This window comes from Gossypium hirsutum, chromosome A08 (assembly GCF_007990345.1).
Source record: "Gossypium hirsutum isolate 1008001.06 chromosome A08, Gossypium_hirsutum_v2.1, whole genome shotgun sequence".
Classification (NCBI taxonomy): domain Eukaryota; kingdom Viridiplantae; phylum Streptophyta; class Magnoliopsida; order Malvales; family Malvaceae; genus Gossypium; species Gossypium hirsutum.
In genome coordinates, this window is record NC_053431.1 from 23,363,682 (window position 1) to 23,375,525 (window position 11,844).

Consider the following 11,844-nt stretch of genomic DNA (forward strand, 5'->3'; position numbering starts at 1 on the left):
GTTCAATCCCCTTTGTTAGTATTGTTATATCGATAAGTTCTCCATTTGTCTTGATTCAATCGTATTCTACTAACAATGGCCACATGATCAAATATTGACAGAATTCAAGTTCAAGGAGCCAAATAGATCTAGTTGCCAAGTTCAAAAACCAAAGTAGACAAAAAAAAATACAAGCACCAAAGTGGAACTAATTGCGAAGTTTAAGTGTTAAAAATTATTTATCCCTAATAATAAATAAGCTGCAAGTTTGAAATGAACCTGGTCTTATTGGTTTTCTACCTTATTTTTTCCAGTTCCAATTTCCGGTTTTTCCTGATTCTTTACGATTTCTTAATATTCAATAAAATATATAAAGTTGAACCTAGCGGTTTCTGATGAACCGGGCCATTGATCTTTGTATCCAACTCAAGCTCATAGAAAAAGTATTTAGAACACTATTAATCCAATACAAGCAACCTGTCATGTTTCCCCACTACAGAAAACCCAGCAGATCATCTCAAAACCCCAAGACCAGCTCTGTTTAGTGTTGTTATATGTCTTAAAGATCAATCTAATTGGATTGATACCCACTGATACCTGCAAAATGGTCATATATCCAACTTCTAAATTTTTTAAACAGTTCCTATCATATTTTTAATGAACACATATACTCAGTGAAGAAAGAAAAAATGAGAATCCCAATTACAATAGTAAAATTTCTGTCTTAAAGCTTTCTTACCTAATCCTTAAGCATCACCAAGAACACCAGAATTTCAAGTATGCAAGCTTTTAGGACATCGGAAAGTTGCATGGAACATAAGGTTCACAGTTCAAAGTTGAAGTAAAATAAAGTACCTTAAAAGCAATAAAATCAAAATTTACCCTGGCAACAAACATTCAATTTTGTTTATGGACTCAGAGATCATCCTTGTTCTCTACCTCAATACCCAACAGCTTAGCCAATTTTCCACTCTGATATGCTTCAACAGTATCTGGAAATTAGGAATAGAATTTGTAATTCCTCTACAGATACTATCTTCCAAACATATTTCAATTGCATGAAGATAGAAAGATTAAATTTGCAGGTAAAGAAAAGAAGAAATTACCGTCTGACCCCCCGATGTGTTTCCCATTAATGAAAACCTGTGGTACAGTACGCCTACTAACAATCTCACTCAAGGCATCCTGAATATTCCATCCATCATCTGTCAAATAAAAAAGAAAAGAAACTATTTTAACTTCCAAGTATTTCAAGTTTCAAACCGAGGAATGATGTTCCATATACCAATATGGAGGTGCTACTATAAATTTCAGTTGAAGCTAGCAAACTATTTTAACTTCAAGTATTTCAAGTTCAAAACCGAGGACTGATACTCCATATGTCAATATGGAGCTGCTACTGTAAATTTCTGTTGAAGCTAGTAAACTATTTTAACTTCCAAGTATTTAAAAATTCAAAACCGAGGTATGATGTTCCATATGTCAAAATAGAGCTGCTACTGTAAATTTCAGTAGAAGCTAGTAAACTATTTTTAACTTTAAGTATTTCAAGTTCAAAACCGAGGACTGATGTTCCATATGTCAATATGGAGCAGCTACTGTAAATTTCAGTTGCAGCTCGTAAACAATTTTAACTTCTCAAGTATTTCAAGTTCAAAACCGAGAAATAATGCTCCATATGTAAATATGGAGCAGATACTGTAAATTTCAGTTGAAGCTAACAAAGTATTTCAAGTTCAAAACTGAGGACTGATGTTCCATAAGTTCAAAACCAAGGAGTGATATTCCATAAGTCAATATGGAGCTGCTAATATATTTTAAATAAGGCTTTGCTATTATACCAATTTTCAACTTTTTTTATCTTACAACCAAAACGAACTTTGTAGCTAAACAGTAATTTGGCCTGCATATAAAAATGGGAATTTATTTGTCAAAAGACCTCGCTCATCAAGCTCCACAACGAATGGAACTTGTTTCAACTCCTTGAACACAGATTTTGCCTTCCTGCAGTACCTGCACAGTACCAAAGGAGAATAACTGTTAGCCCAAACTTCAAACTCGGTCACCAAAATATATAGGAATTGTTCAGTAAAACAATGAACAGTGTATTATTACTTGAAAAGAGGAAAATTATATCGAATATGAGTATTAATAAAAACCAATGAGAAAAAAAATTAAGAGAAAAGTCAGAACAGTATAGATCGGGAAGAAAAACAAAGCATATTAATTGATTTGTTGTCACTTTGGTTGATTAAAAAAAGCATAATTGATGTGAAGAAATCGTACGGGCAATAGGACTTTGAGAAGATGACGATCTTGTGGGCAGAGATGGTCTTTTTGACGAAAGCAGCTTCAGACGAATCAGCCGACGATACCCAGCAAAGAGATGCTGCAATTACTAAGATTGACGCTATCAAGATTTTCACCGCCATTGAAGCTCAAGTCTGCGTTTGTTTGTTCACAACAGCGATTGTTAGTGTTATGCCTCAACAAAATAGATATTAAACTCGCATTCGCCGTCTCACACCCTATATCTATACTTAAATAATGGGTAAACTAGCTCATTAGTAACCCTGAAATAGTGTAGTTCTTAATTTGATCACTTCAAATTTGTTTTTGTCAATTTAGTCCCGAGGAAAATTGTCAACAGTTTACTCCTAACGAAAAGATGACCGGGCATGCCACATCATCAATTTTTCCACGTAATTAAAGGGTTAAGAATTTAAATAAAATTAAAACTTTTTATTTATTTATTTAGGTTATTTAAGAAACATAAAAGGCTTTTTTTCAAATAGATTTCTTCAACTCTTTCTGCAAATTTGAGTTTCTTAATCTCGTAGAACCTAGACCAGAGGAGAAGGTGCATGAATGAAATTCCATCCCAGCATGTCATTGTGGGTGCCCAACAGGTTTGAAGTTATTTCTGCTGGTTCTAAGAAATTCACAAAATTGCAAGGGAACCAACACTGATTACTCTTTGCAGCACCATTCTAGGCTACTGGTTCACTGATATTACATATTATGGGAAGTTTTGCCATCCAATTGATGGGCTTCTTGTTCATGACTATGTTCATGCTTGCACTGGCCTTCCCTTACAACCACTGGACTCATAAGGACAGCCGAATCGGTTTCGTTGTGATGTACTCATTAACCTTCTTCTTCTCGAATTCCGGACCCAACGCCACAACATTTGTGGCACCGAATGAGATTTTCCCTGCAAGGTTGAGGTCCACTTGCCATGGTATATCAGCAGCCGCAGGAAAGCTTGGTGCATTTGGGTTCTTGTATTTGGCGCAGAATAAGGATAAGGCCATGGCAGATGCAGGGTACCCTGCAGGCATTAGAGTCGAGAATTCACTTATTGTATTAGGTGCAATCAATGCACAAGGCTTCTTCACTTTCTTGGTTCCTGAATCGAAAGGGAAATCTTTAGAAAAGATGTCAGGTGAGAACGAAAATAATGGAGGAGAGGGAGAAGGAGGGCCATTGTCGTCGTCATCATCATCTAATCTTTACTAGAGATTTCGGGGAAATAATGCAATTCCTTTTATGTTTCTTGAATAAACTAATTAAATAAAAAACATGTCTTAAATTTATTTAAATTTCTAACCCTTTAATTACGTGGAAAATAGGTGGAAAAACTGATGATGTGGCATCTTCGATCATCTTTCCCTTATGAAAAAAAGATTGAGTGACCATTTTGAACAAACTTTTTTTAATAGCAGTGACTAAATTAATAAAAAAATTTTAAATTAACTAAAATAGAAATGATAGTATTTTAATTAACTCCTTAAATAATATATAATTTACTCCTTAAATAATATATCAAACTTATCATCAATTGAATAACTAAAATTCGATTTTTAATCACTCATTAAAATTATTTTTTTAAATACTTATTAAACTATTTATAAACTAATTTTACTAAATATTAATAAAACAAATGATAAATTAAGGACTTAATTTGAGCTTTAGGAAGACTTATACATGAAATACTTTATATCTTCAATTATTAAATAAATGTTAATTCAAATACTGTTAAATATTGTATAAATATAAATCATCAATTAAGTTTAAGTTCGAGCAGCCTTAAAAACCCTAGTCAAGAGTGCTTTCTTTAGCATCCTAGCGAGAACAGGTTTTTTTTCGGCTTGGGATGAAGGAAAGTGGTGGCGAAGAGGGTTTTACAGGAGAGGAGGTCTCCTTTCTGGCAGAAGAACTCATTCAGTTATCAGTTAAAAGCTCAATGGTGGTACCCAGCGATAAGCCAACCCTACTTTGCCCTATATGGAAAAAAAATCCTATAATCCAGATAGTTTTAGGGCACAGATGAAAAGTATATGGAAGACGAGGAAAAAGTTTGAGATCCAATTGGCAGAGCAGAATTTATTCTTGATAGTGTTGAAGGTGAAGAAAGTTTGGAGACAATTATAGAGGGGCAGCCTTGGTTGTTTCAAAAAAACTTAGTGCTGTTTGATTGGTTGACTAAATCGATAGAGAGGAGTCAAATTTGACTTAATTCATCCCCATATTGGATTAAGATTGGCCCATGTCTACCAGAATTTGATAAAAAAAGATTTAATGCATGCTATTAGGATTACTTTTGGAGGCGTTCTGAGATCGACAATTAATGGTGATTTCTGTCGACTTAGAGTTCAGTTAAATGTGAAAAAACCCTTGCGCAGGGGTATTTTCATCTTAACAGAAAATCAAAGTAAGTTCTGGATCCCATTTAAATATTAAAAATTACCAACTTTCTATTTTGGCTTTGGAAGGAGGGGGCATGGGCTCAATGAATGCCTCACGTTTACACCTGTAGAAAAAAATAAAATTAGAGATGATCCTCCTTATTCTTTAGCATTAAAAGCAGAAGTTAATTTTGTTGGAAAAGAGAGTTTAAAGCTTAATGCCATTTCAAAGAAGATGCAGATGCAATGTTCATATACAGGTGCTATAGAGAAAATCTCTGAGCAAATTTTTCAAGAGAGGGATAGAAGTGAGATAGGCCAAAAAATCCAGGATAACTAATGTGGAAGCAAACGAATGTGGGGTAAACAATAATTGCGCAAGTCTTTTAAAACCAGCAAAGAAATCGAGTTGGAAGAGAATTGAGGCAACTAAAGAGACAGACATGGCTAACAGTGAGAGTATTTTGAGGAAAAGAAAATCGGAGGAGTTAAAAATTGAAGATGACAATAAAGGAATATACTATAAAGAGGAAGCAAAAAGAATGAAATATAATGATTAAGATTTTCATATCGTGAAAGGTATAAATCAGCAAGCAGAAACTCTCAAGCATGATTGTTTTACCAACAAAAATAGATCGACAGCTGCCAATGGGCAAGCCGACTAGACACAATGAAAGCCATTTGTTGGAACGTCGTGGATTGAGGAGTCCACAGGCAGTAAGAAGCTTCGGTATTTGCTGAAGCAACATAAACCCCAAATGGTATTTCTTATGGAGACAAAAATAGATGAAAGCGCATAGAAAAAATCAGGAGGAGATGTGGTTTTGAGAATGGAATCGATGTAGGAGCAGCAGGTTCTAGAGGTGGAATTTCTATGGCATGGAAAGTAGAAATTACGGTTTGCCTAAACAATTTCTCAAAAAGTTATATTGATGTGATTGTAAAAGAGGACAATGTCAATGAAGAGTGGAGGTTTACAAGGTTTTATGGATCACCTTATGCTACCAATAAGGATGTTTCTTGGAACTTATTAAGGAAGTTGGGTCAGGATCAGAATCACCCATAGTTGGATGTGGTGATTTTAACGAAATAATGTATTCGTTCAAAAAGAGTGGAGGTCAATCGAGAGACGAGAAAAATGGAAGCTTTTCGCGGGGTTTTAGAAGAATGTCAACTAATAGATGTGGGATATTCGGAGGTTTGGTTTACGTGAGAGCGAGGGAATCTACTGGAAGCGAATATTAAAGAGTGATTGGACAGGGGAGTGGCGAATAAAAAATGGCTGGCCCAAAAGAAGTTATTCAACATTTAATACACTCAATTTCAGATCATTGTCCCTTACTAATCAATAATAACAATGAGAGGAGCTATAAAGGGATACCAAGTTTTAAATTCGAGGCATGGTGGACCATGGAGAAATCTATTGAAAGAGAGATTAAAACATCGTGGGAGTCATCAAATGGAACTATTGCTCAAAGGCTAGAAAAGTTGCAGACAAGATTGAGGAGGTGGGCAAGCTCAATAAAAAAGGGTAGAGATGGGTTGAAGAGTAAGCTCACAAAGGAACTTGAAGATCTTTTGGCAGGCAACAGAGATGATGACACAATAGTAAAACTGACTGATACTAAAATTCATTTTAATATGGAGATAAATAAGGATGATATGTACTGGGAACAAAGGGCGTAAGCCAATTGGCTTTAATTGGGTGAAAAAAATTCTGGCTTTTTCCACAAATATGCCACAGCTCGTAGATGAACGAACACAATTACTAGGCTAGAATCTGATGATGGGAGGGAAATTTCTGATGAATCAGCAATTAATGAGTCAACCTCAAATTACTTCCAGAATTTATTTTCGTCAAACGGTACTGGGAATCTATCACATATTCTAAAAGGTATTCATTCTAATATCTCATCTGATATTAACACAGATTTACTAGTACCTTTTACAGCAGCAGAGGTATTTTCAGCCTTGAAAGAAATAGGGCCCACTAAAGCACCTGGTTGTGATGGATTTCCAGCTTTATTTTTTCAAAGATTCTGGCACATTGTAGGTAAAGATGTTGAAAAATTTTGTTTGGGCATACTGAACGACGGACGAGATTTTGACTCTTTAAACCTTACAGATATTGTGCTTATCCCAAAATTACCAAACCCCACAAGTCTTGTTAACTTTAGACCTATCAGCTTATGCACAGTTCTATACAAAATTGTGGCAAAAGTAATTGCAAATCGTCTTAAAAAAGTCATTGGAAAATGTATTGATAAGACTCAAAGTGATTTTCTTCCCAGAAGGTTAATTACTAACAATGTGCTCATAGCCTATGAACTCTTGCATACACCACGTCAACGACGGAATGAGAAAAAAAGGCTAATGGCAGTTAAGCTAGATATGAGCAAGGCTTACGATAGAGTTGAGTGGGTTTTTTTAAAAGAAGTTATGCTTCAAATAGGATTTGCTATAGAATGGGTAACATTAATCATGAAATGCATATCTACAGTCTCTTATACAATGAACATCAATGGGAGAAGAGGAAAGGTTTTTAAGCCTACTAGAGAGCTTCGTCAGGGTAACCCGCTCAGCCATTTTATTTTTTTAATATGTAGTGAGAGACTCTCGTCTTTAATAAGAATGGCCATAGATAAGGGATCGATGAAGGGAGTAAGGGCTAGTAGAAGAGGACCTGAAACATCACACTTGCTTTTTGCAGATGACTGTATACTGTTTGGTGAGGCGACACAACGAGGGAGAAAATTTTCAAATATATTTTGAAGGAATATGAACAGTGCTCAGGTCAATGTGTAAACTACAACAAATTAACAATTTTCTACAGCTCAAATACAACAGAACGAGAGAAAGAAGAAATATCGAGTTTGCTAGGTATGAGAAGCTCCACAAATATGGAAAAATATCTAGAACTTCCTAATGTTGTAGGAAGGAGAAAGAAGGAAGCTTTTCAGAATCTCAAAGATAAAATTAAGCTGAGAATTGTAAGCTGGAGTACTAGGTTACTTTCACAAGGGGGAAAGAAGGTATTTATAAAATCAGTTCTTCAAGCAATTCCAACTTATGCTATGTCATGTTTCCTTTTACCAAAATCATTATGTGGGGAGTTAGAAAATATTTTTGCTAAATTCTGGTGGCAAAAAGGACAGGGTAGGAAAGGGATACACTGATGTCAATGGAAATTCATGTGTCGATCAAAAGAAGTAGGGGGATTGGGATTTAGAAATATGACACAATTCAATATTTCTCTACTTGCTAAGCAAGGGTGGAGGATCATTACTAATCAGGATTCTTTAGTTACGCAAGTTTTTAAAGCAAAATATTTTCTGAATGATCATTTCTTAAAGTGTCGATTGGGAAAAACCAGCTTTTATATATGGAAAAGCATATGGGCAGCCAAAGGTGTCTTGGAAAAAGAAATGTGTTGGAGGGTTGGCACAGGCAGAAATATTTTTATAAATGCTGATGCTTGGATTCCAGTTGTTAATTTTATGCAAGATGCCAAGGTCAGTGAATTGATCGACAGTAATGAAAGAGCATGGAGAAGAGAATTTATAAACAATACCTTTTTAGAGGATGATGCTAGAAAAATCCTCTGAATACCTTTAGCAAGCGCACCTCATGATGATCTACTGGTCTGGGGAGGCGAGCATTCAAGAGAGTTTTCGGTCCGCAACTTCTATAAACTATTACTAACTTTTGATGAAATCCCTAGAGCTTACCTTTACAAACCGGCTACAGAAATTTCTACAAAAAACTATGGCTCCTAAATCTACCAAATAAAATCAAGATTACAATATGGAGAATCTCATGGAATTATTTTCCGATATGGGTTAATATGCAGCATCGAAAGCTTGTAAGCAATACAAGCTGCCCCCGATGTGGAGAAAGAGCTGAAACGATCGACCATATCTTTCGTGAATGCCCTGTCATAGTGGATGTTTAGACACTATTAAAAATGCAGAATATTATTCGGGAGCCTTATACAGATTTTCTACAATGGATTACCTACATCATTGACCAGCTTTCTTCACACCAGAGCTGTCTCTTTTGTTGTGGATTGTGGACTATATGGGGAGAAAGAAACAGAATAATACACGAACAGAAAAACACTACAGGTTAGCAAGTAGTAGACTTCATAAACAACTATATTGCTGAACTTGATGGGTTAGAAATAAAAAATCCAACAAAAAGGAAGATGATAGTAGGATAGAGTTACCCGCCTAGTGAGTTCGTCAAAATAAATTTTGATGATGCGTATGATGCGAATCACCATCAATCTGCCTCAGAGATTGTTGCCAGAAACGAAGAAGGGGATATCTTACTTTCCTGCTCCGAGATCCACCACGGGGTAACGTCCGCCTTTGCAGCTGAAGCAATAGCATGTAGAAAAGCGGTTCAAGTAGGAGGGGAACAGGAGTTGTCGAAGGTTCTGATAGAAGGGGAACAGGAGTTGTCGAAGGTTCTGATAGAAGGTGACTCCCTCACAATAATAAAAAAATGTGCAACCAAAAGTCAAGATCGTTCACAAATAGGGGCATATATACACGATATTCAACAAAAAGTTAATAGATCTAGAAGCTTTATTTTTAAACATACACCCAGATCAGAGAATGCCCTTGTGTAATACCCCTACCCGTATTCATTGCCGGAATAGGGTACGAGGCATTACTGGAGTTTACGAATTAAATTTTTTTTATATTCAATATAGCCCTTTTATAAATATCTAACCTTCCCTGTAATATTAAATCGAGACTAATCCACATCAACCAAATCAATTCAACATATTTTCATGATAGATTCATGCATTTATAGAAGATAACGTCATCACATATCTATAACCAGGCTTGTTAACCATACTAATGGCTAACTTTACATTCATTTCACGTTAACATTTACTTTGTTAGCTTATACATGCCATTGATTTCCAAAATAAAGTTTCTTTATATACCGAAATCTTGAGGTTGACAGTGTGATGTGTCTCCGACCAAATCCGACCTCCGAGCTCTTAATACTACAAAACAGGGAAAAAGGAAACGGGGTAAGCACTTTGTGCTTAGTAAGCTCATGTAACAAGAATTATACTTACCTAATATTTTCAATACAATATAATAAACATCCATATATCCATTCAATGCATTATTACCTTAATATGCACAAACTCAACATTCAAGTTAGTACAATAATTTCCATGTACCAATAATATATACCATGATTGATGTACTCATCAATACCATGATTTTCATTCCCTTATTATTTTTCATATTTATCCAGTTGAATTTATCAGAATTTCGATGGATTTTCAGATGTACACTTTTAGTGTACAATTCCGGGTCCGTCAATTCATATTCATGTGCGCACATTTCCATTTCAGAGAGCACACTCCCGCGAACCTCAACCTTGCAGCGGGATTACCAGTCCAGGCTAAATCCTCTGCAATATAAACTCATAGAGTATTGTCGGGATTACTAGTCCAGGCTAAATCCCCTGCAACGACAATTACTCTAATGAGCTTGGATCTGAATTACTAGTCCAGGCTAAATTCAGACCCTAATTCGGATTACCCGTCCTGGCTAAATCCATTTTACACATATTCTTCGGGAGGGCTATATCAGGATAGGATCACCCGTCCGGGCTAGATCCTTTTTACCGTCAATTCCTTTTCAGAGATCCATCGAATTTTCCTTTCATTTAAACGGGATTTCTTTCCATTTTATCAAATATATCAATGTTTCATTAATTTTCATACAATGAACATTCAAATCATATTCACATCAATAACATACAATCTCAAGCATTTCAGAATATAATTCAAGTTACACGAACTTACCTTGATACTTGTTTGTAAACAGTAAAAATCTACTAATCCCGAACTTTTTCCTTTCCTCGATCTAGCTTCGTATTTGAATCTTATGGATCTAAATAAATAAATTTAATTATCAATTTAATACATTTGATGTTCATATGCAACATTCTCTATAATTCAACTATTATTTATAGTTCATTCAAAGCTGTCTACTTGAGTCATAGTCACTAAATTATTTATAACTTGAGCTACGGAATTCCAAATTAAGATCCATTAATTTTCCCTGAAACTAGGCTCATATATATTTTTACCATAAAATTTTCAGAATTTTTGGTTTAGCCAATCAGTACAGTTTATTCTTCAAAGTCACCCCTGTTCTGTTGTCTAACAGTTCTGACCCTTCTTCACTAAAAATAAATTATCTCTTTATACAGAATTCAAATGATGTTCTTGTTTATTTCTATTAAAATAGACTCATTCATAATTCTAGACATATAAATTTAAGTCCCTAATTATTTTTATTCAATTTTTTATAATTTTTCAAAGTCAGAACAGGGGAACCCGAATTCATTCTGACCTTGTCTCACAAAATTCATTATATCTCAAAATTTACAAATCCATTGCTTACAATATTTCTTCTATGAGAAACTAGACTCAATAAGATTTAATTACATATTTTTTTTCATCTTCTAATTCGATTCCTACAATTTTTGGTGATTTTTCAAAGTTAGTCTACTGCTGCTGTCCAAACTGTTCTAGTGCAAGCTGTTTATTACCATTTTTCCCCTAAGCTTTTAATAAATGATAATTTCGTCCCTACTCAATTAGCCTCTCAATTGAGCTGATTTTTCTCAATTAACATTTTATTCTATCACCTTAAACTAGTTTACAACCTTTAGGAATCAGAATTTCAGCAATAGACTTTAATTCCAAACATTTTCACAATTAGGTCCTAAAAATCAATTTCCAGTGAAATTGCCTAATAAAATCATCTCATAAACAAATTAAAGCTTTAATTTCATTCTATTTCATCATAAACTTACAGCACTCAACCATGGTGACTTTCAATTTCATCCATGAAATCAAAAACTAATGAATTTAATAGTAGGATCTAGTTGTAAAAGTCTTAGAAACACAAAAATTACAAGAAAAAGGCAAAGATTAACTCACTTGGTGCAAAAATTATGAAATATCAGCTTAGAGAACCCTCCTATGGCGTTTTTAGCTGCTGGAATTGAAGAGAAATGAAGAGAAATCTAGATATTTCCTATTTAGTCCTAATTTTATTTAGTTAATTTTGCAATATTCCAATTTTATCCTTAATTTATCAATTTTTCTGTTGATTTCATACCCTTGCCGTCCAGC

General features: G+C 34.7%; 2 protein-coding genes across 2 annotated transcripts; one reads left to right on the forward strand and one right to left on the reverse strand.

Moving 5' to 3' along the window:
• Positions 1–658: 658 nt before the first annotated feature.
• On the reverse strand, positions 659–2,606 carry LOC107914039 (glutaredoxin-C4). The gene is made up of 4 exons (XM_016842797.2): positions 2,266–2,606; positions 1,919–1,992; positions 1,086–1,184; positions 659–971 (listed from the first exon to the last, which is right to left on the reverse strand). The coding sequence occupies exons 1-4, from the start codon at positions 2,409–2,411 to the stop codon at positions 895–897; spliced, it is 396 nt and encodes a 131-aa protein (XP_016698286.1). The 5' UTR covers positions 2,412–2,606; the 3' UTR covers positions 659–894.
• Positions 2,607–3,000: 394 nt separating this feature from the next.
• On the forward strand, positions 3,001–3,498 carry LOC107934058 (inorganic phosphate transporter 1-4-like). Its single transcript, XM_016866729.1, has one exon. It carries the CDS (start codon positions 3,001–3,003, stop codon positions 3,496–3,498), a length of 498 nt encoding a protein of 165 aa, XP_016722218.1.
• Positions 3,499–11,844: the final 8,346 nt, after the last annotated feature.